We start from the raw sequence: 27,524 nt of genomic DNA, 5'->3' as shown, positions 1-27,524 counted from the left end.
GCTGCAGGTTGATGGGTTGTCTACGAGCACACTGCTGACTGCTGTCACCCAGAACGGGGAGAGAGACTGCGTGGGTCAGGCGCCACCAGAAGACGATGGAATGGTCTAGAAGTGGCACTGGGCGGGGGCTACACGAATGCCCACCCCACTGACCCCAAGGCACACAGGTTGTGGGAGAATGAGCAGCCTACTCCGGAGCGGGCTGTCAGGTATTGAGGTCCTCAGGGCTGTGGTATCCTTCAGGGGTGGGGGGGAGCAGGAAGGGATTAGGTTTCCATTAGGGCGAAGAGGTAGGCAAGTTCTGTGGACAGGAAGATGATAGAGGCCAGCCTGCTTAAACTTTCATGTTGCATACAAGCCACTGAGGCTCTTGAGAAGACGCAGACTCCGATCCTGTAGGTCTGGGCTGGGGACTGGGGTCTCTGCATTTCCAACAAGCCCGCACGTTTGGCTTTGTTCCTGTAGAGCTGACCTTGTGCCCCCTTGGTTTTGCTGGCCAAGATGGTTGTGCTCAAGCACGTGTCTGTGGCCGGGCCTTGTGAGTTTCCAGCGGGGGAGGGGCGGGGCTCTGAAGGTGGGGCTACACAGAGGACAGCACGTGGGAGAGGGGGGAGACTGGGATGACCTGCGGGCGTCCAGCAAGCGTGATTGGGGGGCGGTGACCACTGCAGCCGTGGGAATGAGCGAGACCACCCAGGGATAATGTGTGTGCGATGTTAGTAGAATGAGGGCAAAAGATGGTCCGGGATGGAACCTTTGAGACAGGCCAAGATTTAAGGCGAGTGAGAAAGAAGAGTTCTCAAGGCAGTGAAGCCAGAGGGCAGTGTTTCAAGAAGGGACTGGCCGTCAGTGTCCAGAGAGATGGCAATTGAAAAGTGCTCGCTGAGAGGTAAAATCATTAGTGTTCTGTAATATGACTGTTTAAGAAACCCAAGGGAATCAATCATCTGGAAAACACTTCTAATGAATACCAGTTCAGTTAGGTAACCAGTTTCTTTTTTTTAAGATTTATTTATTTATTTATTTGAGAGAGAGAGACCTCGCACAGAGAGAGAGGGAGAAGCAGACTCCCTGCCGAGCAGGGAGCCCGATGCAGGACTCTATCCCAGGACCCTGGGATCATGACCTGAGCTGAAGGCAGACGCTTAACTGACTGAGCCACCCGGGCATCCCTAGGTAGCCAGTTTCAAAAGAGACATGAAGAAAACCATGGACTTCTTATCAACCGACAATAACTAACTAGAAAACATAATGGAACAGAAGACCTCATTCACAGTAAAAACCCCTTACTCTATCCTGCCCACAGACCCGATGTGATCTGTCCCCTGCTACCTCGCTTGCTTCATCTCTTACTGTTCTTGGTCCACCCCCTTTTTTAAGTAGACTCCACGCCCAGCATGGAGCCCAGTGAGGGGCTTGAACTCATGACCCTGAGATCAAGAGTCAGATGCTTAACTGACTGAGCCACCCAGGCGCCCCTGTTCTTATTTTTAATAAGGTGAAATTCACGCAACATAAAATGAACTATTTTAAAGTGAACAATTCAGTGGCATTTAATACATTCACAATGTGGTGCAATCATCACCTCTGCCTCGTTCCAAACATTCTCATTTCCCCAAAAGGAAACACTGAACACTAACTCCCCACCCCCTTCTCCCCTCTTTCCCCGGTAACCACTATTCTATTTTCTTTCTTTATGACTCTATTCTAGGCACCTCCTGTAAGTGGAATCATACAGTATTTATCCTTTTGTGTCTGGTTTCTTTCACTTGAACGGTGTTTTCAAGGTTCATCCCCAGGGCAGCATGCACCAGAATTGTCTACCTTTTAGAGCCTGAGTAATATTCCATTGTCTGGATTGCCCACATTTTGTTTAGCCAGTCATCAGTTGATGGCCACTAGGTTGTTTTCACCTTTTTTTTTTTTTTTTAAAGATTTTATTTATTTATTTGACAGAGAGATACACAGCTAGAGAGGGAACACAAGCAGGGGGAGTGGGAGAGGGAGAAGCAGGCTTCCCGCGGAGCAGGGAGCCCGATGCAGGGCTCGATCCCAGGACCCTGAGATCATGACCTGAGCCGAAGGCAGACGCTTAACCGACTGAGCCACCCAGGCGCCCCAGGTTGTTTTCACCTTTTGGCAATTGTGAATAATTCTCCCTTCCTGCACTAGCTCCCAGCTCCCTTGCCTTCTTCCTATTGCAGATCTCCTCAAGCTCGCTTCTGCCTCTGGACCATTACTTTTGTTATTCCACTGGAATGCTCTTCTCCTAGATTCTCCCATGGCTGTCTTATGCAGCTTAAAGGTCACATTGTCGGGAAGCCTTCACAGTCACTTTTTATCCCCATTATCGGAAGGAGTAAGAAGTAGTGTCCAGACCAGGAATTGTTTTTTAAATAATTTTCTAAAAAAAGATTTTTATTTATTTGAGAGAGAGCATGAGCAGGGGGAGGGGCAAAGGGAGAGGGAGAAGCAGACGCCCCGCTGAGCAGGGAGCCCGATGTGGCGCTCAATCCCAGGACCCTGAGATCATGACCTGAGCTGAAGGCAGACGCTTAACTGACTGAGCCACCCAGGCACCCCACACCAGGAACTGCTTTGTGCCTTTGGCCTCCTTAGCATTCCAGTGAGGCCTATGGACCCATACTTCAAATAATGGTTTTAAATGCCTAAAATATGCCCATTATACTAAAAATACAGTTCTCAAAATATTTTCAAATTGTGGTTTAGTGATCTATGTCCTTCTTTATTAGTTCCTGAGGTAATATCTATATGCAGCTGTAATAACTATCATAATTTAGAAGGTATGTAAGTATAAATGCTATTTTGAGATATTTGCAACAACTGTAATAGGAAGCAGAAATATCAGTGCTTTCTATTGACTGTGAAATCACAGGTACTGCTAAAATTACTGTAGATTGTTACCTACATTTGTACCTGAAGAAACTGCTAAGCTTCAGTGAGAGCTCAGTGAAAACGAGGTGGTGTTTTCCTATCCAAGTTCATGGATCCTGTGAATCCTTGGAAGTCTGTGGACCCCAGGTTAAGAGCACCTGCCCCAGGGGCGCCTGGGTGGCTCAGTCAGTTAAGCATCTGCCTTCAGCTCAGGTCATGATCCCAGGAGTCCTACGTTTGGCTCCCTGATCAGCAGGGACCTTGCTTCTCCCTCTGCCTGCCGCTCCTCCTGCTTACGCTCTCGCTCTCTCGCTCGCTCTCTCTCTCTCTCTGACAAATAAATAAATAAATCTTTAAAAAAAAAAAAAGAGCACCTGCCCTAAAATGTGAAAGACAAACAGTAGTGATGAGGAGGGGTGGATTATGTTGGGACTGGGTTTTTTTAAAAGACTATTTATTTTAGAGAGAGAGGGGAGGGAAGATCGCGCGGTTGCGTGCGTGCACATGAGCAGGGGGAGCAGAGGGAGAGAATCTCAAGCAGACTCCCTGCTGAGTGCGGAGCCTGTCGCGGGTCTTGAGCTCACGACCCCGAGGTCATGACCTGAGCCAAAACCAAGGGTCAGACGCTCAACCGACTGAGCCCCCCAGGTGCGCCTTAGAGCTGGGTTTTTGTAGCAGATGGAAGAGATTGTAGGAGGCCAGGGAATAATGAGTGAGAAGAAAGCTGCCTTCTCCACCCCTCCATGGAACTTGGGTGTGAGAGATGTAGAAATTTCCAGCTGAGAAGGTATCTGAGGGAAGCTCCATCTTTGAAGGGGAGTCAGGTATGACCTGGGAGAAAGAAACATTTGTGCAGAGACTGCCTGTGTGAATAAGGGATTCGGTTTATCATGGACTGGGGGCCAGTGAGCATAACAGAGTGGGGTGGAATCCTTACTAGATTCCAGATAACCACGCTGGACACTGAGGATACACAGATGAGTAAGACAAAGATGAATCACCCATTATGATTAGTCTAGACCAAATGCTGTCGGTTGATTGGCTGGTTTGGCTGGTCTGATCCAGGGACCCCCTAAGGGCCTGAGGCAGCTGCAGAAAGATAGACCCAGGGTATCACCAGAGATGAGGGGGAGGGAGGGTGAGAAAAAACTCAAAAAGCACTCTTTTCTCCTTTGGTTCCTTTTACAGAACAAAAAAATGAAGTAACAAAAAAAAGTTATGTAATGGAGAAAGAAAAAAAAAAGAAGCAGTGCCATGATTCGATAATTCAAATGAGCCAATCATCCAAAAATTAATTAGAGGAGTCAAAGGGACGCATCCCCCACCCTTGCTCCTAATTCTTCAGAAACCTTCTAAGGATCTCTGCAACCAAGAGATTTTTGGATGCTGTTACCTTTCAGAATGATGTTTGGCTCAGAGGGATCAAAGGAAGAAGAAAAAAAAAAAGGATTTTATTTTTAGAATTTTCTCTGGGGCTCTAGAGATAACTTGCACCTGGATCTCTCGTCTGTATGTAGCGCTCAGAATCTAGGATTTGTCGATTCTTTTTTTTTTTTTTTTTAAAGCTATTTTCCCTTCTCTACCAGGGGGATCTTTCGGAAAGGCTCAGGTTGAGGGCTGCTGCAGGTGAGAAGCCCTGGCCCGGTCCCCGCTCCCTTCGGTCTTGTTTCTAGCTGGCGATGCTGTAGCTACAAGCTCACTGCTTGGGTTACAAACCTCTTCTGGCTTCAAGGGAGGAAGCCTTGGACGGCGAGGCGGCAGACAGATGGGGGCATGAGAGCAGAGGCAGGGCTGAAGCCACGCCGACCTAGTTAGAGCAGAAGGAGGCTGCAGGGCTGGCAGGAAAGGCCCAGGAGAGAAGAGAGAAGCTTCCCGGGACGGGGAGGAGCAGAAGACTGGCTCTGGTTTAAGACGCCCTGGCAAGACTTGGGGTCGTGAAGGGGACTTTGTGTGGAGACTCAGTGAGCTGCAGGTGTGTGTGTGTACGTGTGTGTGTGTGGGGGGGGCAATCTTTACCAAATGTTGTCCACATGCTTAGATTTTAAAGTCACACTCTTGGAGGAAATGAGAACCAGAAAAATATGGACCTTAGGAGAGCCATGTGGGCAGTGCCGGAGACCCAGCAAGACTGAGCAGAACCCAGAGCATCGTGACGAGATTCCCCCGCAGTGGGTCAGGACAGGTCCCGGCCACCACCACCGGGTACCCAGCTCCCACACTAGGCACGGGGGGGCGGGGGGGGAGACGCAGGGAGCACAATCAGCCCACCCACAGACACTGCCAGTGGTCTCCACACTGCATCGGGGCCCCATGCGGGAGAGAGAAGAGCCCTTCGTGGCCCCTGCCCCTCAGAGGGATGCAGTCTGTTTGAGGGAACGGTAATCCTTGTGAAGGGAGAGTAAGCGATCCCATAGCATAATTGCTTTTGTTTATGCTCCGGGGTCACAGAAGGGATTTCTGGCAGAACAGGGGAAGGCTGTGTGGAAGACGAGGTGGACAGTCTATGGCCCTGAGGTGTGGGAGGGCAGGAGTGGGATGAGAAGAGAGATGCGGGCACTCCAGAGCAAAGGTACGCCCAGAGGCAGAAGTTCGGCTCCCGCGCCGACCAAGTTGGTGGCCGGCCCGTCGAGGGGAGATGGAGGGAATGCAGCTGGACGGGAAGAGTCAGATGACCCAGGGCATTTCAAACTTCGAGAAGGGACTGTACCGAAAGCCCGGGTTTGGAAGCGGTCGGGCCATGTCCCTGCTCTCCCCCGACCCCTCCCCAGCTACAAGCCCATCGTGGAGTTCATTGACGCCCAGTTCGAGGCCTACCTGCAGGAAGAGCTGAAGATCCGCAGGGTCCTGCACACCTACCACGACTCCCGAATCCACGCCTGCTTGTACTTCATCGCCCCCACGGGCCATTCCCTGAAGTCTCTGGACCTCGTGACGATGAAGAAGCTGGACAGTAAGGTACAGAGGCAGGCATGAGGGCGGGCGGGAGGCAGGGCACACCGGAATCACCCTTACTGGTCTCTCAGGCCAGGCAGGTGCCAAATTCCAGGAGACGCTCTATGGCCTCCTCACCCTCTCCTTCATCCCCTGTCCCTCCAGAGAGATGGTGTTATTGATCCAGCAGCTGCGTTGTATGCTTTGTGATCTGTTTTCCCAGCGCTGGGCGTGGGTCTACCCTGAGCCGTCTCTCTGCCCTGATCCCTCCGGGCCTAGGGGCTCAGCCGTTGGCAATGGAAAGTTATTATTTTTATTATCAATAATAATTTTAGGCACAGCAGCTAACATTTGTTAAATCCTCATTATATGCCACTATTATGCAAGCACCCTCTGGAGTATCTCCTTGAATTCTCACAACCCGATAAGGCAAACAGCATCATTATCCCCCACTTATGGAAGTGGACACCGAGGCCCTAAGAGGGTAAGGGACTTGCATGTTGTCATGTAGCTAGTTCCTGGCAGAGTCTAGATTCGAACTCAGATCCCGGGCACCACGTTCTGTGGCCTCCATTCCTGAGAAAGATGGCTGTGGGAATCAGTCGTGTCCTGCTCTAAAAGGAACTGAAAAATGTAAGTCCCACACCAGATAGAAATCAGACAAGGATTCTTCCTGTGAAGGGAGTATTTTCTGTACAAAAAAGTTGATGCAGGATTCCTTAAAAAGCCTAATACATTTCCCCCTAACATTTCCTATGTGCCTAGCACTGGGATGAGTACTTTATAGGCATTATTTTATTTCATCCTTCCAAGAATCTAGTGTGGTGGATGCTATTATTCCCACTCCCTCATGAGAAAACTGAGGTACAGAGAGTCAAAGAGCTTGCTCCAGGTCAGACAACTTGTAAGGGGTCTGGGATTTGGACCTGGCTCTCTCTGACTCCAAGGTATTTTATTTTATGAAAGTCTAATTTATATGCATTATTTAGTAGGCTCTCTGTGACAAAAAAAAAAAACAAAACAAAACCGACACTCAGCTCAAATCAAAATAGGAGCAATTTTTTTCATTTTTTTTTTGCAGCAATGAGCTCACCCCCCCCCCCCCCCCCCCACCGTGAGTACCCGGCTGCTCTGGAAATGTCGCTCTGCCCTGCATGTCCTGTATGGGGCAGCAGAGAGCCATGCGGCGGTGGCCCGCTGGGTGGGTTGGGTTAAGTGAAGCCGCCTTTGGCATATGCTTGTCTTGTGTCCATGGGGACACAGGGAAAAGTGACAAGGAGAATTAGCTCTCTCTACTCTTCCACCTTGGCAAAGGCTTTGACCCTCCCCCCTCCCGCGAAGACTTCAAGGAAGGTACCTGCAGGGTCCAGTGTTCCTTTGCCCCGGCGCGTGAAACTGGAGGCCACCTTCACAGGTACTCCCCAGGCAAAGCGTAGAGCAGGCCGACTTCGGCCTCCAAGTGCAGAGCTCCTTCCGGGGCCCAAGCACTAAGGATGCTGCCCCACAGGAGCCTGCTGGCAGCAACACCTCTGCCCCCCATGTGAGCCTGAGCTTACGTGTGCCCTGCCCCACAGGCATGTGCGTGTCGCAATTCTTCACCTGCCCGCTGCAGAAGCCCTGTCTCTCCTTGAAGTCCTTTCAAGGAGCAGGGTTCAGGGGGATTGAACTTCGGGGTGGCGTTAGGCCTTTGTCCTGCTGTCGGAAATTGGGCATATGTACCTGCTTGCTTTGTGCAGAAAGTAATCGCGAAACTCAGGTAGCGTCACTCCTTTTTGCATGAAGTCTCGGATCACGCTGGTAACCGCGAGGGTCTTTTTCATCCAGCTGGGTTGGTTCATAAGTTTGCTGCCAGAAAGGGGGCCAGGTGAGCGCCTTCCCTGAGCTCTGCCCTGCCTCCCCTCCCTGCCATGGCCCGTGGGGCTGGGTCTCTAACACACTGGGGCGAGCCTGCACCGGATAGGTTGGGACAATTTACTGTTAACAAGGAGTGGCCGCCTCCCCGCCTTGTCAACCACAGATTCCCAACTGTCCTTTTTCTGCTTGGAATCACCCAAGCAGTGATCTCAATATGAAGATATCACACAGCTCATCAGTTTGGAGCTGAGCTGGTTAAGACTCTGGATTTAGGAAGAAGGCTAAACTTAGATCTGGATCCCAGTTCTGCTACTTACCTGCTCTGTGGCCTTGGACAAATTACTTAGCCTCTCTGTGCACTAATTTCTCATTGGTAAACTGAGAGAGGTGTTGTCAGGATTAATTGTGTTAATCCACGTAAAGCACTTAGTCCAGTACCCAGAGCTTAGTAAGCGGCACCCACTGTCATTTATTATATTGTGATTTGGCTACAGAGGTGGCCAGTCCCGGGCCGTTGGGTTGAGCTGGTGGAAGCCCTCTGCCATGCTGCTATCGGTTGCAGATTACCAACAATGATCCCGCTTTTCTCCTCCCTTCCCCAGGTGAACATCATCCCCATCATCGCCAAATCAGATGCCATTTCGAAGAGTGAGCTAACAAAGTTCAAAATCAAAATCACCAGCGAACTTGTCAGCAATGGGGTCCAGATCTACCAATTCCCTACAGATGACGAGTCAGTGGCAGAGATCAATGGAACCATGAACGTGAGTAGGGGCACAGGGGTTCAACTTTCTGACGATTTACTGTTTCTTTTTATTATTTTTCTTTTTTTTTTTAAGATTTTATTTATTTATTTTTTGCGAGCGAGAGAGCACGAGTAGGAAGGAACGGCAGGCAGAGGGAGAAGGAGAAGCAGGCTCCCCACCGAGCAGGGAGCCCGATGTGGGGCTCGATCCCAGGACCCTGGGACCATGACCTGAGCTGAAGGCAGACGCTTAACCGACTGAGCCACCCAGGCGCCCCTATTTTTATTATTATTATTTTACAAACTAGTCGTCAAACATCACCATCCATTTTAGTGCGGTCATCTCTCCATCATCTGAATTTCGGGTGTTTGTGAGAAAGAATCCAGAACCCAAACAGCTCCTTTCCCTTAGTATTGGTTGCCTCAAAGTCTCAGAGAGGCAGAGATTAATAGCCAGAGACTGAGGGAGGGAGAGGCTGACCTCAGGAAGAGTCTGGAGCCGGGGATTCGGACCTCTCCTTCCACCCTCCTCTTGGATGCGGCTTCGGTCTAAGCCAGGCCCCCTGGGCCTGCCAGAAAGGCAAACAGTCTTCTTCTCTGACCAAAACAATGCCATGACAACCACAGCAGAAAAAGTTGGCTGGCTTCTGGGACTCCAGGATAATATGTACTCAGATCATCGAGCCCTCTACCCCCGGGGGGAAAAATGACATATAGCCTCTGATTTTTCTGGTGACTAGAGAAATGTTATTTTTCAGTTTCAGGGTGATGCTTTGCTTTATTGAGTGTGAATGAATGAAAAAAAAAAAAACCACCCCAACTTGCCATCTTTCCTCTCCTCTCCCACTCCCCCCTCCCCCAACTAGAAGAATGAGTAATGAGCAAGGCGGGGAGTCAAGCATCTCATGCTTCTTTACAACGTGTTGATGCTGTTGCTGCGAAATCTTCAATGTTGTGATTTCAAGGAGACAGCTAATAGCTTTTGGAAAGCCTCTGCTTTGAGAACAGATTTTTTTTTCTCTCTCTTTAGAGAGGCATCAGTTTTTCCTAATGACATAATGCCCGGGTATAACCAAACTCAGGAAAGCCTGGTAATAAAAGCCATTTTTAGAAAACTTCCCAGCTGCTGCCACCCCTGAGTTATCATTATGGTATCAGCCCCTACCTCCTAGAATCTGGCCAACAAATTAGCATGGCGGGGCTGCAAGTCATTGTCTCCGTCTGCCTTGCCCCCCATCGGTACGCCCGAGATGTGTTCGTTATTAGAAGTCCCTCATCATCTTTGACCAGTCTGGCCTAAGAGTAAGGCTATGTGGCTTGGGGTGGGTGGAGTCCTATCCTCTCTGACCCATCGTGAGTGTGAAAAAAGGGGGAACAGAAAGATGAGCCCTTATCCTCTCAAGCAGTCAGGGCATTTTGATGGAAACCAGACTCTGCCATGATGAGAAAACCTGAAAGGGTGCCTAGCCTGCAGACAAATGGGAACCTTGGGGCACCTGGGTGGCTCAGTTGGTTAGGCGTCTGCCTTCAGCTCGGGTCATGATCCCAGAGTCTGGGGATTGAGTCCCGCATCGGGCTCCCCGCTCAGTGGGGAGTCGGCTTCTCCCTCTGACTCTACCCCCTTTCATGCTTTCTCTTTCTCTCTCTCACTCACTCTCTCTCAAATAAATAAAGTCCTTTAAAAAAAAAAAAAAAAGGGAACCTAGAGAGAAGTGTCATGTGGTGTCCCTGGCATGATGTCTGGAAGCGCTTAGTCACCTCAGAGCACTGGGCCCCGTAGATACCTTCAAACTTGGGTTCCCTACGTCACCAGGTAGCTTTTGGGCTTGTGGTTTGCTTTGCTAAGAATAAAAAGGGGAAAGAGTTCTCAGCCGTCTCGAGGTGTCATCCAAAAACGATAGCTCATTACACTGAATCGGGAGTGACAGTTTTTTGGGCTCTGCTCTCAGCTCAGCTGTGCCCTCCTGCTTGAACCTAAGGTAGGCTCAGCCTCTGGGCTGGAAACTTCTCGTGCTGTGAAGCAGAGGTTCTCAGTCACGCTATTTTGGCTGGGAGGAGGTTCTGGGTAATTTCTTCCAACCGTCCAAAGTGTGCTGGCGTTTCACTTTGAAAAACTAAATTTGAGTGGATTTAGGGTTATCCCTGAATTGAGTGGATTTAGGGTTATCCCTATAATAACATCTCTCAACATTCCCTGACGATCCACTGTGTTTTTCTGAGTGGGGAAGAGTGTGCCTGGCATTGGGCGTCCCCATGGGAGGGGGGCATGCATGTGAATGCCACGTGTTACCTCTTGTGATGGGCAGCGGGACTTGCTTAGCCCGTCTGCCACCCGAACAACTGTGTCAAAGTCCCCAGGGTCTTCAGACCTGTTGTGGTGTATGTAGCTGCGTCATCAGAAACCCAGGCTTGGGTGGTAGGAGGAATGGGTGCTGGCCTTTCAATTCTGGCTTTGACTCCAGCCCCACAGCCTCTGCCACCCCAGCCAATTGTCATGTGGACCGGATTGGAAGAAGTGAAAGAAGTGTCTTGCCTAAGTGGAGAAGAGCATCTAGCCATCCCACCGCCCCCTACTAGGGATTTTCATGGCGGGGAAATAAGACTAATGAGGTCACAGCCTCCCCCTTGGCCTATGGGTGGGTCTGAAAAACGATATCAGATTGGGGGTCGGCAAGAGAAGGGAGTGAGCGGTCTTGTTGCATGCCTCTTCAACCCATGCTCTGGTAACTCTCAAGGTTGTAGACTTTAATTCTAAGATTGCTATGTTGGGAGGAAGCCACTCCCGATCGGGTTATTATCAGACAAGGAATCAACGGTGCTGACCGTCTCTATTTCACCAGGCTGAGGAGAACGGTCATCCAGCCTCCCAACTATAATGGATGTTCTGGAACTGAAATAGACTAATTCACGCCAGCTGGATCATCCAATACTTTAAAATATACTGAGGGAATTTTTAAAAGATTTTTTATTTATTTTATTTTATCTTTTTTTGTTTTTAAGATTTTTTTTAAATTTTTTATTTATTTGCGAGAGAGAGAATGAGAGACAGAGAGCATGAGAGGGAGGAGGGTCAGAGGGAGAAGCAGACTCCCTGCTGAGCAGGGAGCCTGATGTGGGACTCGATCCCGGGACTCCAGGATCATGACCTGAGCCGAAGGCAGTCGCTTAACCAACTGAGCCACCCAGGCGCCCTGTTTTTAAGATTTTTATTTAATTATTTGACAGAGAGAGACACAGCGAGAGGGAACACAAGCAGGGGGAGCGGGAGAGGGAGAAGCAGGCTTCCCGCTGAGCAGGGAGCCCGATGTGGGGCTCGATCCCAGGACCCTGGGACCGTGACCTGAGCCGAAGGCAGACGCTTAACGACTGAGCCACCCAGGCGCCCCAAGATTTTATCTATTTAAAAAGAAGATTTTAGAGCACAAGCGGGCAGAGTAGCAGGGCAGAGGGAGAGGGAGAAGCAGACTCTCCGCTGAGCAGGGAGCTGGACGTGGGGCCCGATTCCGGGACCCTGAGATCATGACCTGAGCCGAAGGCAGCCGCTTAACCGACTGAGCCACCCAGGTGCCCCTATACTGAGAGGAATTTAAGGTCGATACGAGAGGAAAGGTAGTGAATCTGAGAACAGACTCCCAAGAGGAGGCTTGAGAGTGTCTCTTGGAGTTTTCGGAGACTGGACATCTGACGTCGGGGGGCACATCCGCCCGTGTTTCAGGGCAGCGCTGTCCTGCCACCATCAGAGTCTCCTCCCTGGGCCCACACCTGCAAAGTGTCACCCCCAGGAGTGTGGTTGCTTGGAGGGTGTACCATCTCCCTGCTCTGCTCGACTCTCTCCTGGTCGTCAAAGCTGCCCGTCTCTCCAGAGCAGTGGAACGAGGGCCAAAGTCCGGCCCCACGATATCCTGCCCAAAATGACTGTCACTCCCGATTCATTGTCATGAGCTGTCGTTTTTGGATGACACCTGGAGATGGCTTTTTGCCATTTAGCCACGAGGCAGAGCGCCGGCGGCTACGGGTGGCTGGGAGGGCCCGGCAGCTAAAGCACGGTGGCCTTACTCTTCCCTGGCAAGATTTGGGCCCAGGAGTTAGGGACCTGGGCTAGTCGTTTCCCCCAGATCGCGAATGGGGTGAATGAGAACTGCCCCATAGGGCTGTCGTGAGAAGCCAACCAGAGCTGCTCGGCAGCACCCAGAAAAATTCCGCTCGCCGATGCTTATCTGAACAGACTTTGATGCCAGGTGCCAAGCGTGTGCCGGGAGGTGTCGGGAGCCCTGGCGGGCGCTGTGCCTTACCACGGGCAGGGACAGAATGACAGCGCGGTGAGGAAGAGGGGAGGCGAGTGACCCTGTCATCCTAACTAGCAGGGGCTTGTGGGGATAAATCTAACGGGCCCAAGGAAAGACAAAACGGGTTTGTTTTTTTTTAATGCCTTTATTCTCTTCTTGGGTTTTTTTCCTCCTTTCCTCTCGAGCCCAGAGAAGTCCCCGGTCACCTCACACGCCCTCCTCCATCACTTTCAGCTGAGAGCCGGGGATGCGCCAGAAGGTTCTCTTTCTCACCTCGTCCCTCGGTCTAGCCCTCTGCCGTCGCTGCCCTCTGGCTCTTTGGTGTCACGTGGCTGAAGTCTTGGGTCTCGGCAGGAGGGGCAGCATTTTCCCAGAAAGCGCTTAGGGCTGGATTTGAGGTTCCCCACGTGTCTTGGGGTCCTGAGTGGGAATGAACCGTGCCTGAGGGATGTCCCTCCGACAAAGCCGGCTGGCAGGGGTCAGGGAGGCTCTGGCCCTCGTGCCCCATGTGTCGCACGCCCACAGACCCTCACGTTCAGTCCCCTCCTAGGACCGATGCAACATTTCCGGCGGCCAGCCCGGCGCATCCTCCATATGCCCATAACCTCCTCTTTCCTGTGTCCTCGCTTCAGGCACAGTGAGTGGAGTGGGAAGGGGTGGAGGCGGTTGCTGAGGTGATGCTCTGAGAGCGGCCAACAGAGGGTGATGCGAGAGCCACCTCAGGGGGATGACCAAGCGCCTCGGGGGACTTGCGGGTGTCCTGGAGCTGAGCTCCCGATTAAGTCCTGTGGCTTTCCACTCTGAAGAACATTCTTGGGGGGCAGGTGCTAAAGAGAATGGGGAAGAAGGATTGGCTGTGACATCAGCGCGCAGATTAAGCAAACAAAAGACATTTGCTGTAGGTTTGCCAGAATCCAACTGCTTCTTATCATCTGGCCTTGTGCAAGCGGGTCGCCCCGGGGGTTTAGAGCGCTCACCCCATCGGCTGCTCGGACCCGCTGCGTGAGCGTGGCAGCCCGGTGGCGGGCTTTGAAGCCAGAGAGACCCGGGTTCCATCCCTAGCTCTGGCCCTCACTGCTGTGTGCCCGCTGGCAACTGGACCTCAGTTTCCTCGTCTATATAATGGGGATAAGAATACCTAACTCACTGTGCTGTTGGAAAGAGCCCGCGAGCCGCATAGGCTGCCACTGCAGCTCATGCCTGTTCCATAGCTACCCCGACTGTTGGCGCAGTAGCTGCCGCCTCCTCTGGGAAGCCTGCTTTGACTTTGTGGAGTGAGCTGCTCCCTCCTCTGTCCCTCCAGCTCTTGGACCTCTGTTTATAGTCAATATTATTATTATTTTTTTAAAGATTTTATTTATTTATTTGACAGAGAGAGACACAGCGAGAGAGGGAACACAAGCCTAGCACACAGTAGGGGCTCAGTAAATCCGCGAGCTTGGATGAGTCAGCAAATGAGTCTAAGTATCTGTGACGGAGGCCTGTTTCTCCTGGCGGGCAAAGAAAGCTTGCTCCGGTGGACTTGCCCTTGTCTGGGGAAAGGCCTTTTGGGTAGAGCCCCACCCAGGATCACCTGGTTTGTAAACAGTATTTATTCACGGGTTCCACTTGGCCAGGGGTCACAGGGTGCTGGAAGCCTTTCCCAAGCTCCCCACTACCAGCTGCAGGCAGTTGCCTTTTCTCTGATGCCCAAAACCTTCATCAGCCAGGCCTAGCCCCCCATGACCCTGCAAGCACCACGCTCATACCCCTGTTTGTACTTCGCCTTTCTTTCCTCTCTACTGTGTTCATGGCCCTGCTGCTGCCATTCAAGGAGTATTTATTAAGTACCTACTACGTGCAAGCCCCGGACCCTACATTTGAGCCCTTGGTCATGTTCTGTCTTACACGATTCCGCGTATGTAATTCCGGTGCTCCCAATAAGACTGTAAGCTCCTAGAGGGTGAGGGAGTGTGTGCCTTCTACCTCTTTTGTCTCCCTTATGGCACTTAAAACAACCCAGCACAGCTATGGGCATGTGGGAAAATACCTGTGGACTTGACTTCTAGGCTCAAGAGTTCCGCGTGGGCTCTTGCTTCAAGGGAAGGATGAGAACAAGGAGCGCAGAGCTCAGTCAGCAGTGTGGTTATAGTACATACCGGCTCCCGGGGCTCTCACGCTTGGGGGAGGGGGCAGCGATCCTTTAGCCTCTCTACCCACACGTAGCCCCCCTCATCCCACTCACCCACCTTCCAAAGGCTTTCCCCCTCAGCACCTGTGTATTCTGAACAGCGCGCTCATCTGGGTATCTGCTCATTATTCGGCTTATTTTCCATCTTCATCTGTTCTCTGTGTGTTTGGCCACGTCATTGAGAATTTCTGGACAGCAGAAACTTGGACTGGGCCTCTCAGCCCCACTCAGCTCAGAGCTTCAGAAATTCCTCTTGATGATGGCGACAGGGAGGGACACTACCGCAGTGTGATGGGCCCGAGGCCCTGGAGCCGGCGCCTTTCTCCCAGAGCTCTGCTCTGAGCCTCGGTTTGCCTTCTGTTCCAGGCGCACCTGCCGTTCGCTGTCATCGGCAGCACAGAGGAGCTGAAGATAGGCAACAAGATGATGAAGGCGCGGCAGTATCCTTGGGGCACGGTGCAGGGTGAGTGAGTCTCCAGGACACGGGGCCCCTCTCCCTGTCTCCAGCCGCTGTGTGACTAGGCCCTAACTTGTCCCCGGTCTGTACTCATTTGCCTTGGGCTTCCAGCAGCTTTGGCCCCACCCCTGGATTCTCTGCCGTGAGCAAGCTCTCTTTGTCTCCAATGGAGAAAGCATTCCTAAAACAAAAGCGAATGTTATTGGAGCCAGGTAAGAAGGAATGTTCAAGAAAGTATGTGTATTGGCCCCAGGTGCCCCAGGGCACCAGGAGATGTACAAGAATATAGCAGATGAGTAGCGGACAACCCAGATAACCATCAAAAATAGATTAGATGAATTGCAAAATGTTCATCTAATGGGATACTAGACGGTGGCGAAAATGAATGGATTATAGTTACTTGTACAGGAATGAATCTCAGAAACATAACATTGGGCTCAGTAAATCAAAGAATGCATGCTGTATGGGCGCCTGGGTGGCTCAGTTGGTTAAGCGACTGCCTTCGGCTCAGGTCATGATCCTGGAGTCTCAGGATCGAGTCCCGCATCGGGCTCCCTGCTCGGCGAGGAGCCTGTTTCTCCCTCTGATCCTCTTCCCTCTCATGCTCTCTGTCTCTCATTCTCTCTCTCTCAAATAAATAAATAAAATCTTTAAAAAAAAAAGGGGGGGGGAAGAATGCATGCTGTATGATTCCGTTGATGTGAATTCCCAAAGGAGACAACACTGAACAAGATCTATCTTTTTAGGAATTCATACGTAAGTGGCGAAACCACAAAGTAAAAGGAAGAACGATAAAGCCCAAAGTCAGGATAGTGGTTAAGTCTCGTTTCGAGACCAGGTAGAGACACAAGGTACTGGTACTATTTCATAGGGTTGTAGATACATTGGTATTCAGTTTTTCTTCTTTATTTCTGTATATATATAATTATTACACAATTTCAAAACAGATGTATATACACTCAGGAAACTTCCTTTTGTGGTCTGCCTGACCCGTGGTAAGTTACCCGTGGAACTAGTCAGTTCTGTGGATAAGGCAAGGCCTGGGACGCTGCCATGGCAGACGAGGCGTCTGTCCTCCAAGTCTTCAGCTCTAAGCTGGGTCTTAGAGGGGCACCGTGTGCGAGAGGGCGGCTGATTCACTGTATGCTCATCGCTGCCATTGAGCAAACAACGGGAAGTGGGTGGGAAGTTGTCCACCTCACGTATAAGGCTGGCATGCCGGAGCCTCTCCAGTGATCGCTGGATTTTTCCATAGGTAGGACAAGACTGCTTATCGGAGCTGGGCTAGGTTTTGGTCTTCTCTGCCGTCTGGGGCCGAGATGCTCTGCTAGGGACGTTTTGTGAATGGTTCCTGGACCCATAGTCCTAACTGGGAATGAGTTTGTGGTTCCAGTGACTTCCTCCAATTTAGATCGTGCACACCTAACCAACAAAGGGGTTTTTGAAGGTTTTTTGTATAAGTTGGAGTTCACTGTTCTGTTCGAGTGACCTTGGAGTCAGTCCTTCTGACCAGCCACCGGGGATCACTGTCCGGACTTGGAGGAAGAGCTGGTCCCGAGAAGTTGCCTGACTGATGTGATTTTTAATATTAGTTTATGTTCTATGGCAGCAAGGGGCTCTATTCCCAAGGCAATGGGTCTTTTTTCTTTTAATTTTTTAAAGTTTCACTTACTTGAGTAATCTCTACAACCAGTGTACGGGGACTCAAACTCATGACCCCAAGATCAAGGGTTGCATACTCTTCCAGTGAGCCAGCCCGGTGCCCCAAAGCAATGGGTCTTAAGCAGAGGGGTTATGTGAGCCCATCTGAGCTTTAGAAAGGTTACTCTGATGGCCACGAGGCAGTCTGCTGCAACTGTGACCCACCCTGTCATCCCAGACCCCCTCCCTGCCCCCACTCCCCTCTCCCGGCCCTGGAAGACAGAACCTAGGGTGACTAGGCCAGTTCATCATCTCAGACACCACTGTCCCCACATGGTCAGGCCAGACACCCCTACCACAACCCAGGGGACCCATGCTTGGAGGCACACAGCCTTGTATTCCAACCAGAAGTCCACTTTGCTATGATTTGGTCTCTCTTTCTGTCCTTCTGGGCCACTGCCCCAAATGCAGACCTTTGCTGTACTCTTTTGACGGGGTGGGGGGGGGGGTTGTTCATTCAGGCCAGAAAGTGGGGTCCGCTTTGTCCTGGTCATCATTGCTGCTGCCAGGCCATTATCCATGCTCTAAAAAACACCTCCTTTGAAACTACGACCTGCCATCCAGGCGAGCCACACCTTGGTCCACAGCCCTCTCGGTCCCTGCCCTCTATAGATGTCCTAGTTCTTCCCTTTTATTCTTTGGAGACTTGGCATCTGCTCAGAGCCTTTGCCTCTCCTTTAGTCCGCCTGCACTTCAATCCCACCCGCAACTTGCTAGCCACGTAACCTTGCCTAACCTTACTGAGACCTTGCGTGGGCTCTTCCCTGATCTGCCTGATAAATTCTGATTCCTCCCTCAAGAGTCATCTTAAGGGTTGCCTCTCTGGTGAAGCCTTCACTCTGCTGGGGCACGTTCGGCCCCCCTCTTCTGGGCTTGCACCGCATGGACCTCCATTTTGGTCATTTTTGCATTGTATTATACTTGCCTGTTTGCCTCTCTGCTTCCACTCCGCTGTAAGATCCTTAGGGCAAGAGTCCATGACTTCGTTTCTGAATTCCCGGTGCCTCACGCCATGCTGGGAGCAGAGATGCCACGACTCTTTATTGGACAGACGGCTGAAGGCGCATTCGCCATGAGCCTAAGTGTGGTGCGGAGCAAATAAACATTCCCGGGAGGCTCTGACTGGCGCATTTGGGTTGAGGTGCTACTGAATGTCTTCTTAGATGTTTTTTTTATGGTCTTGCCGTTTTCCGTTACTGTGAGCCTTGTAAGTTTCTGCGTGCGTTTTCCGTGGAAAAGTGCATCAGGAGGCAAATTCACAGGCTCCAGATACACAGGTGGAAGGGCCATGTGGCCGTGAGGCATCCGGCCTCTCGATTCGTCCTTTCCCGCCGCTTCTGGCCTTCCTTTCAGTGCGCTTTCGATCCCCCCTCCCCTGCCGTGCAGTTGAGAACGAGGCCCACTGCGACTTCGTGAAGCTGCGGGAGATGCTGATCCGGGTGAACATGGAGGACCTCCGGGAGCAGACCCACAGCCGGCATTATGAGCTGTACCGCCGCTGCAAGCTGGAGGAGATGGGCTTCCAGGACACCGACCCCGACAGCAAGCCCTTCAGGTACCCCGTGCCCGTGGACGGCTTGCGCGGGCCAGCCCCGCCCCCGGGGAGGCGACACCCGGGTGCCGGGACCGAGGGCCGCAGAGCTGTCCCCTGCCCCTCGCACCTGCCGCCCCCTCCGCGGTGGCAGGGCGGGCTCGGTGAGCGACGGGCCAGGGGGGACGGCCAGAGGACCCCTGCCGCACACCCACAGCCCCCCCCACACCCACCCACCCCCCCACACACACACACACGTGCGCGCGCCGGCTGCCGTCAGCTGTGCCGGAGGGGACCCCGGAGCCGAGGCTTCGGCCCGCAGCCTGGCAGCCGTGCCTGTCCTCTGGCCCGCTGTCTTCTTCAGACCCCGGCTGCCCCTCCTTCCCCTTGTCAAGCCCAGATGACGGGACTGGGTAGCAGTCATTGCGCTCGGGCCGGGGACCTTCAGGCTCTTCAGGCGCTGTCCTGAGTGTCTGCATTCAGGGGCAAGTTTTGTTTCGACCGCGGGCTGTTAATAATCCTTGCCATACTTCCCAAATCATTTTTTTTTTTTTAAGATTTTATTTATATTTATTTGAGAGAGAGAATGAGATAGAGAGAGAGCATGAGACAGGGGAGGGTCAGAGGGAGAAGCAGACTCCCTGCCGAGCAGGGAGCCTGATGCGGGACTCGATCCAGGGACTCCAAGATCATGACCTGAGCCGAAGGCAGTCGCTTAACCAACTGAGCCACCCAGGCGCCCCATACTTCCCAAATCAGAACCGGAGATGCTTTCAGACAAGAGGAATGTTGTCGAAAGCAGTTTACTATGCCGACAGGAGCCAGAGGCCAGGTATCATCGTCGATCTGTCTACGTGATGCGGGACATGAGCCCCACACTTGAAATCACCATGTGGCGTCCTTTATTACAGCTCAGTCCCCTCTCAGGAAGTGTCGGGCCTCACTGAGGAAGTGAGGGGGACGCTTGTGGGCCAAGAAGGCTGTCAGATGGCCCCTGAGATCCCGTAGTGTCTGTTCCCAGGACGAAGCTGGGCTCTGCGGGCACAGTGTGGCCAGTTTTGCAGGGAGGCCTCGTTCCAGAAGGGGGGACTCGCTCCCCTTTGGGGACAGGGGCTGCCAGAGCTCCTGGGGATAGGGGAAGTTGTACTTACCTCTCTGGTGGGCCCTCTCTCAGTTTACTCTCCTTCCCCTCCCACGGCTTTATTTGTTTTTTATTTTTATTTTTTAATCTTTTTTTTTTTAAGATTTTATTTATTTATTTTGACAGAGAGAGAGACACAGCAAGAGAGGGAACACAAGCAGGGGGAGTGGGAGAGGGAGAAGCAGGCTTCCCACGGAGCAGGGAACCCAATGTGGGGCTTGATCCCAGGACCCTGGGATCATGACCTGAGCCGAAGGCAGACACTTAACGACTGAGCCACCCAGGCGCCCCTTTATTTGTTTTTTAAAGACTTATTTATTTATTTGTCAGAGAGAGAGGGAGAGAGCCAACACAAGCAGGGGGAGGGGAAGGGGCAGAGGCAGAGGGAGAAGCAGGCTTCCTGCCGAGCAGGGAGCCCAATGTGGGACTCGATCCCAGGACCCTGGGATCACGACCTGAGCCGACGGCAGATGCTTAACTGAGCCACCCGGCGTCCCTCTCCCACAGCTTCAATCTGCATCTGTGGAGGAGGAGGTGTTGGTCTGCCTGCTCCTCTCTAGTCCCCTCCCCTCCTCCCACTCCATCCTGAACACCTGTTACCCGAGTCTTCGCCCTCTGCCCGGGCTCCTTTCCACATTGCAGGCAAACATGCTCATCCCAAAGAAACACTCCCTTAACTCCTCCTCGTCACCACCCCCTGCCCTTTCAAGAAGTTTGGCTCTGGGCGCCTGGGTGGCTCAGTCGTTGAGCGTCTGCCTTCGGCTCAGGTCATGATCCCAGGGTCCTGGGATCGAGTCCCACATTGGGCTCCCTGCTCGGCAGGAAGCCTGCTTCTCCCTCTCCCACTCCCCCTGCTTGTGTTCCTGCTCTCGCTATCTCTCTGTCAAATAAATAAATAAAAATCTTTAAAAAAAAAAAAAGTTTGGCTCTGGTGGGAAAGAGGAAGAGTGGTTTGTATTTACTGGCTTCTGCCCCTACCGCGCCTCCGAAATGCCTCTCTCCTAGGTCAACAATCACATGCTCATGGCCAGTTATGATGGGGCCTCTGAGTCCCATCTTTTCTTATTTCAATGCATCGTTCGATATTCCTCCCCACCGCCTCTTTCCTGACATTCTCTCTGCCTTTGGCTCTTCTCGCACTGGCCTGGCTGGGTCGGGTCCTCTCTCGCCACTCCTTCTGGCCAACACCGGCAGGCTCCTTTTCCTCAGCTCACGCCTTTAAATGTTGGTGTGCCCCAGGGTTCCTTCCTAGGGCCTCTGCTCGTGTCACTCTGTGTTCTCTTGGTGGCAGATTCTTTCTACGATCAGCCCTACTTACACCTAGAAAGGGATGAGTCCCCCGCCCAAATCGTGCTTTTGAGCTCCAAACCCATTGCTCCAACTGCTGACCAGATATTCTCACTCACACGTCCCATGGAGGACGTACCTCCAAATGCAGCTGTCTGAGCTTCAGTTCATCTTTTTCCCTCGTAAACACCCCTTTTCCAGTGTTCCCTGCTGCACTTCATGGGTCCACCGTCCACCGGGTTGCCCGAGCCCAAACACCCGAATTATTTTAAGTCCTTCCAAGTTCTAGGAGTTCTGCTTCCCTCGCTGTTCCTTAAGTTCCCCCAAATCCTCCATCCCTACCAGCCCTTAACATTTAGATCCCATCGTTTCTTTTTTATCCTATTTCCTCCATCCCGCACCCACCTCCTCCCAACTCCCCCCTACCCCCACTCCCAGCAACCACTCACGGTTTATTCTCTGTATTAGGAGTCTGGTTTTTTGTTTGTTTGTTTGTTTGTTTGTCTCTCCTTTCTCTTGGTTCGTTTGTTTTGCTTCTTAAATTGCACATATGAGTGAAATCACGTGGCATTTGTCTTTCTCTGGCTGGCTTCCGTCACTTAGCCTTACACCCCCCCAGCTCCATCCAGATGGTGGCAAATGGCGAGATCTCTTTCTTTTTTCCGGCTTTCTTGTGGGACTGAGCGATCCCATCACTTCTTATTTGGATTGTTGGGAAGTCTGTCCTTCACGCAACAGCCTGAGTGGTCTTTCTCATTTTCAAATTGCGTGAAGTCAGTCCTCCTGCTTGAAACCCTGCAGCAGATAAATGACCAAGCAGGTAATACGACTTCCAGAACCCACTCCCTTCTGCCGGACTCGGGAACCTCGCCTCCCTCTACTCCACAGCTTCCACCGTCTTCTCCGGCCATGTTGGACTATGCGTGGCTCCCCAAGTACATCATCCTCTCTCCACATGTGCCCTTCCACCTGCTGCCCTCTTCGGAGCATGATTCCTCCTCTTCGTCACTAGGCTGACCCCTGTTGCTTTAAAACTGAGGCTGGGGCTGCGGAGGCTCGGCCCGGGCATCTCCCAGTAGACCATGAGTTCCTTGATGGTGGGCCCAGTGGCTGTTGGCTCTAGATGTTGAATGACTAGCAGAGTGTCGCTTAGTCCTGTGTCTAGCACACGATGGAGTCTCACCGAGTGTTTTTTGAAATAGTTCACTAATGTAGTCAGTTTCAGAGCCAGGACCTGGGAGCCCAGTGCAGAGGAAGGACCCAGATTAAGAGACAAGAGATCCAGCTTCTGGTCCCTGGCTCGCCCCTATCTAGCCATGTGGTCTTGAGCAAATCACCTCACTTCTCTGGCCCTCTTTCTTCATCTGTATAACCAGGGCAGAGAAACAGATGCTCTGAGTCACTTCCAGTTCCAAGTATCTTGTTAGTTCCTCAGGGCTGCCCCAGCCCCCGCAAGCAGCCCATGACCTTGCTGTCACATGCCAGGCTGGCTGCCTGCAGCTTTGTGGTTCTGTTTTGGCACCTCTCCCAGAATTGGGGAGAGGGGGGATCGGGAGACCCAGGGAGGATCACTGGGGCCAGTTTTCATTGACTAGGAGCCATTCCAAAGGCAGGGGAATTAACCTGACCGTATTCGCAGCTTACAGGAGACCTATGAGGCCAAAAGGAATGAGTTCCTGGGCGAGCTCCAGAAAAAAGAAGAGGAGATGAGACAGATGTTTGTCCAGAGAGTCAAAGAGAAAGAAGCTGAACTTAAAGAGGCAGAGAAAGAGGTAAGTGTGACCCTGACTGCCCAGCAGGCAGGAAGAGGGGGCTGAGCTTGGACACAGCCAGCGGGAGCCTCGAAGCTTCCAGGCAGGAATGGGGCCCAGCATCAGCAGCCCTGCCTTGTCTGGCACCGAGGACGATATGAGACCGGTGTCTTCTTGATCCCTCATCCGCCAAGGCCGGGATGTGTTCTCATTCCATGTTACGTAATTCTCTAGAGCCGCGCCCTCCCATACTGCAGCCACTAGCCACATGTGTCTATTTACACTTACACGGATTAAAAGGAAATAAAATTTAAAACTCAGTTCCTCGGTCGCATCAGCCACATTTCAAAGGCTCAGTCCTCCTGCGATTAGTGGCTACCATATTGGACAGCACAGCTCTAGAATATTTCCGTCACCGCAGAAAGTTCTATTGGTCGGCACTGCTCAAGAATCAAGACCTAAGGGCGCCTGGGTGGCTCAGTCGGTTGGGCGACTGCCTTTGGCTCAGGTCATGGTCCCAGGGTCCTGGGATCAAGCCCCGCATCGGGCTCCCTGCTCGGCGGGAAGCCTGCTTCTCCCTCTCCCACTCCCCCTGCTTGTGTTCCCTCTCTCGCTGTGTCTCTCTGTCAAATAAATAATAAAAATAAAATCTTTAAAAAAAAAAAAAAAAGAATCAAGACCTAAGTCCATGGTGTGGACGTTGATTTTTTTTTTTTCAGTTTCACTTTTCAAAAAGAAAAATGTCACCCACTACTTTTGGAGGAGACGGGAGGGGATCTCAAAGATAAATGAGTGAAAGGCCAACGAACAAGAGCCAGGTTAGAGCAACGGATGGCCACCGCTTCCACCACCCTATCCCAGGGGGCCAGTAGAAGCTGGTCTACACGGCAAGCCTGTCGTCCACCAGCCCTTACTAAGTGGCCGTCCCAAATACCTGTGAGAGCCGGAGACCTGCCCTCCTCCGTGATATGTTTCGAGTGCTATGGAATCCTAAATTCTCTCTAGCACCTTCAAAAGAAAGTGAGGTTATGCTTGTTCTGCTTAGTATTCAGGGTACTTTATTACGTTCTGGTTTGTTAGCACATTCTCCTTTGGGTGTCTGGTTCTATTCAGGGCTAGCTGAGTCTCCCCTTGGTCAAAGCTGAGGTCTCTGCACTCAGTCCGTTTTATAAAATCCTTTCATCTCCTTCCATGTCTGAGGACAAGTATTTTCTTTGACCAGCTTTGCCACTGCTGAAGTTTTCTCTGCAACCCATGGTGATCCTCCTTGACCAGAGGGGGTAAGGAAAGACAGGGGCCCCCTCTCATATTGGGTGATCTCACTGTATAATCCTCCGAAGCATGGATTAACCTTGGGCAAATTCCTTCACTTCTCTGACCTTCTGTTTCCTCATAAGATACCAATAATAACAGAAATGGTTCTTGATACTAATTATTAATTAACATTCATTAATAACAGTCCCTGACCACATTCGAGAGCAGAAACGTGGAGGTGAAGTGGCAGGAAAGGGACCCACCCCGAACACAGTGCCATCCTAGCAGTCCCTGGCAGAAATGTCTCCTCAGGTGCCCGGGTCCTGCCGGTCCCCACCTGCCCTGGGCTCGGCTCCTCAAGGAGGAGCTCCCCAGGGGGCCTCTCCTCAGACTCCCTGTGCTTCCCTGCCAGCTACACGAGAAGTTTGACCGTCTGAAGAAACTACACCAGGATGAGAAGAAGAAGCTGGAGGATAAGAAGAAATCCCTGGACGATGAAGTGAACGCCTTCAAACAGAGAAAGACGGCAGCTGAGCTGCTCCAGTCCCAGGGCTCCCAAGCTGGAGGCTCACAGACTCTGAAAAGGGACAAAGAGAAGAAAAAGTAAGTGGTAGGCGGCTCTGGGTTGTGGCTTCTTTCTCGTTCCCTCAGCACAGGGCCCGGAGACTAGTGGGGTTGGGGGCCAGAGGTGAGCTGTGGGCTGACAGGTGCGTTTTGTGTTTGGGTCCCTAAACTGGTCTCTGTGTCCCCTGAGTTTGGGGAACTGAGAGTGGGGCGGGGGGCTGTGGTCCCGGGAGCCCGGCCCCTCCGCTCGGCTGCTTGGGAAAGCCTTGCAAGCTCCAGGTAGGAAGAGAGGGAGAGGCAGAAGAGAGGCAAACGGAACGTGGGAGGGGAGAAAGAAAGGAGGAAACCATGAGATCTGCGGAGGTGTAAGAAAGAGGTGAAGGAGAAGGACAGCTAGAGGGTAGAGGGGAGAGTGTGCCCTAGCAGAAGCCTCTGGGCACCCTCTTTCTCCCCCGAGAAGTTGGCGCTGATCTGGCTTACAGGCCTGCTTGTTCATCCTTGTGTCTGAGGTGTTCCCCTCCCCATGCCCGTAGCCCCCCCAGCCCCATTCTCACTTAGCTGCAGCCAGCAGTTTAACTGCTTTTACTGAAGGCTGCAGCCCAGTCTGGGTCTCCCACTCTGTGCCATCCCTCCCTCTTGGCCGCTTCGTTGTTCCTGGCCCGGGATGCCGAGAACTTGGTGGGGAGCCCCCAGATGCTAGTAGACTCCACGCGCCCCATCCTCAAGCAGAGTCTGTCCATCTCCCCTGGTAAGGTTATGGGCTCTTGCTTACGTGCGGACCTGCGGACCCATAACCTTGAACCGACTCCAGGCTTTGCTGGCCCGAGCTCCCCGTTCCTCATCCCGGAGTCAGAGGAGAGGAGAGGATGTCCAGTGGGACCTATCCCTGTGCTCCTATTGCTTGTGCAGTGTGACACAGGGAACCCTCACAGGGAGTGCTGGGCCATGTCCTTACCAAAGGGGCCCGAGGATCCGAAAGGTGTCCACGGTCTTTGCCTTCTGTTCTTAGCGACTTGCTCCTGACTCAACTATAGGCTCTCTGCCAGAAGGAGGGAGCCTCTTCCTTTCCTCCGTGCCTGGCTGATCACTTAGGAATAAGACCGTGACTTCGGTACAACAGTAAAATAGTTACTATTTGAAAGCACTCGATTTCGCCATCCAGCTATTCAAAAGTGTAATTTGAACATTTTCACCCATGAGCCCAGAGATTTTTGTTACTGAGTCACCACACTCTGTGTCAGATTCACTGACTAATGAACTTATTTTGGTGTTACCTGATGGATAAAGGTTAACCAGCCAAAAAAAAAGGCCTCTTTGGACACACCCTATATTAACTGATCTGGCATCGTGTGTGAGTCACACCAGCAGGAATGGGTTCCTGCTTTTAAGATCAGAAAGAACTAAATTTGTTTTCTAGCTCTAACCTGCTGCCTCCCTGGCCTGGGGTATTTGTTAACTCCATCCCTGGGGCAGCCTCGCAGCCTGCTTGCAGGAATTAGGAGATTCCTTTGTGGGTTTTTTTTTAACTTTTTTTTAAAAAGATTTTATTTATTTATTTGACAGAGAGACACAGCGAGAGAGGGAACACAAGCAGGGGGAGTGGGAGAGGGAGAAGCAGCAGGCTTCCCATTGAACAGGGAGCCCGATGCGGGGCTCCATCCCAGGACCCCGGATTCATGACCTGAGCCGAAGGCAGACGCTTAACGACTGAGCCACCCAGGCGCCCCAGGAGATTCCTTTGTTTGGACTCCACTGACACTAAACTATAAATATCCCCTGTTCGGATGTTCAGTGGAAGTTCCTCCCAGACCAGGCTCTCTCTGCTAGTGGTCTCACATGGACTGATCTCCGCGCCCCCCCCCCCCCGGCCCCGCTCCAGGCAGAAGACCCTACATAGGGAGACATGTCTCTGCAGAGGTTAAGAAAGAGTACCGGTGTTTCAGGGGTCCCTAGCAGCCCTCCCTCCCTCTCCCCCACCCCCACTCTTCCTCACTTCCTTTGATCGCTTACCCCTCATCGTTTGTGTCAACTCGTAATGTTGGATTTCTCCTCAAGCTCACTCCACCTTCATCAGCTCTTACTGTTTTACAGTTAACTCTGCTGTTTGCTGCATGCTGCATGAGACCCAGGTCCTGGTAAGCTTTATTAACTCGAAATAGAACTGGCGGTGGCTTCTAGAACACATCTCCCCAAATACTGCTCCCCGCCCAACACACCCAGTCACGAAAGAAGCTGCTTCACTGTCCTAGCTCTTGCGACCGACAGTATTAAGAAGCAGTTGTTGCAGTCTCCCGTGTACATGCGGAACGTTTGCCTGTGTGGTGACAAGTGGAGTGTTTTCGGACTTGCCGCCGGAACAGTTGAGTAGCATAGGTGGATCCTGTGATCAGTCGCTGAGGTGTCACTTTGGCCGTTCTTTTTTTCTCAAAAGCGCCCTAATCGTTGCTCTCAAAATTAACTAACGGGTAATGATGAGGGAAATCACTGGGCTCGCTAGTCTGTCCTGTAATGTCACAGTTGGCGTTGACCCCCAGGTTCGGGAATGTTCCAAGTCAACGGAAACTTGCTTCTCTATTTCCCTCTGGTGGCTGTTTTTTATCTGAGGGGTTCAAGTTCTCAAATTTCCTTTGGCTGTGTGCCCCCCCTGAAAAAAAAAACTACAATAAAAGTAGAAGAAAATGAAGAGATTTCAAATATGATAGAGATTTCCTTACATTTCATTCTACAAAGACCAGCTTCATGAACACCTTTGATAAGAAAGGAAGCAGGTAACCTTCGGTAGCATGGATTCCTGAGGGCTGTTATGTCTGCGGAGTGAATAATGCAGTCCTTCGCATCATGTAGTTTATAGGTTGATTATAGCAATGATTAAGCCCCTTCTATCTATTTTTCTAGACTCAGTGAGTAGGGAGGGAACATAAGTATGTTTCACATAATTAAGCTTATTGCTATTTTTT

General features: G+C 51.7%; 1 protein-coding gene across 5 annotated transcripts in view; it reads left to right on the top strand.

Moving 5' to 3' along the window:
• The window catches only part of SEPTIN6 (septin 6), a 66,413-nt gene that overhangs the window by 32,474 nt on the left and 6,415 nt on the right, over positions 1 to 27,524 (top strand). For 2 of the 5 annotated variants that reach the window (XM_035007891.1, XM_035007901.1), the window contains exons 4-10: positions 5,664 to 5,850; positions 8,283 to 8,444; positions 15,248 to 15,344; positions 18,426 to 18,594; positions 22,638 to 22,770; positions 24,416 to 24,606; positions 26,659 to 26,702. In XM_035007891.1, the coding sequence (XP_034863782.1) occupies positions 5,664 to 5,850; positions 8,283 to 8,444; positions 15,248 to 15,344; positions 18,426 to 18,594; positions 22,638 to 22,770; positions 24,416 to 24,606; positions 26,659 to 26,662 (943 nt within the window). In that variant the 3' untranslated portion in view covers positions 26,663 to 26,702. Of the gene's footprint in view, positions 1 to 5,663; positions 5,851 to 8,282; positions 8,445 to 15,247; positions 15,345 to 18,425; positions 18,595 to 22,637; positions 22,771 to 23,468; positions 23,560 to 24,415; positions 24,607 to 26,658; positions 26,703 to 27,524 lie in introns of those variants that run through there. The other 3 variants (XM_035007886.1, XM_035007877.1, XM_035007906.1) reach the window with 2 other exon arrangements.

Source organism: Mirounga leonina, unplaced genomic scaffold (genome assembly GCF_011800145.1).
Source record: "Mirounga leonina isolate KUSES-001 unplaced genomic scaffold, KU_Mleo_1.0 Mir_101664, whole genome shotgun sequence".
Lineage (NCBI taxonomy): Eukaryota > Metazoa > Chordata > Mammalia > Carnivora > Phocidae > Mirounga > Mirounga leonina.
Note: the sequence above shows the minus strand (reverse complement) of the source record. Positions and strands in the feature narration are given on the sequence as shown.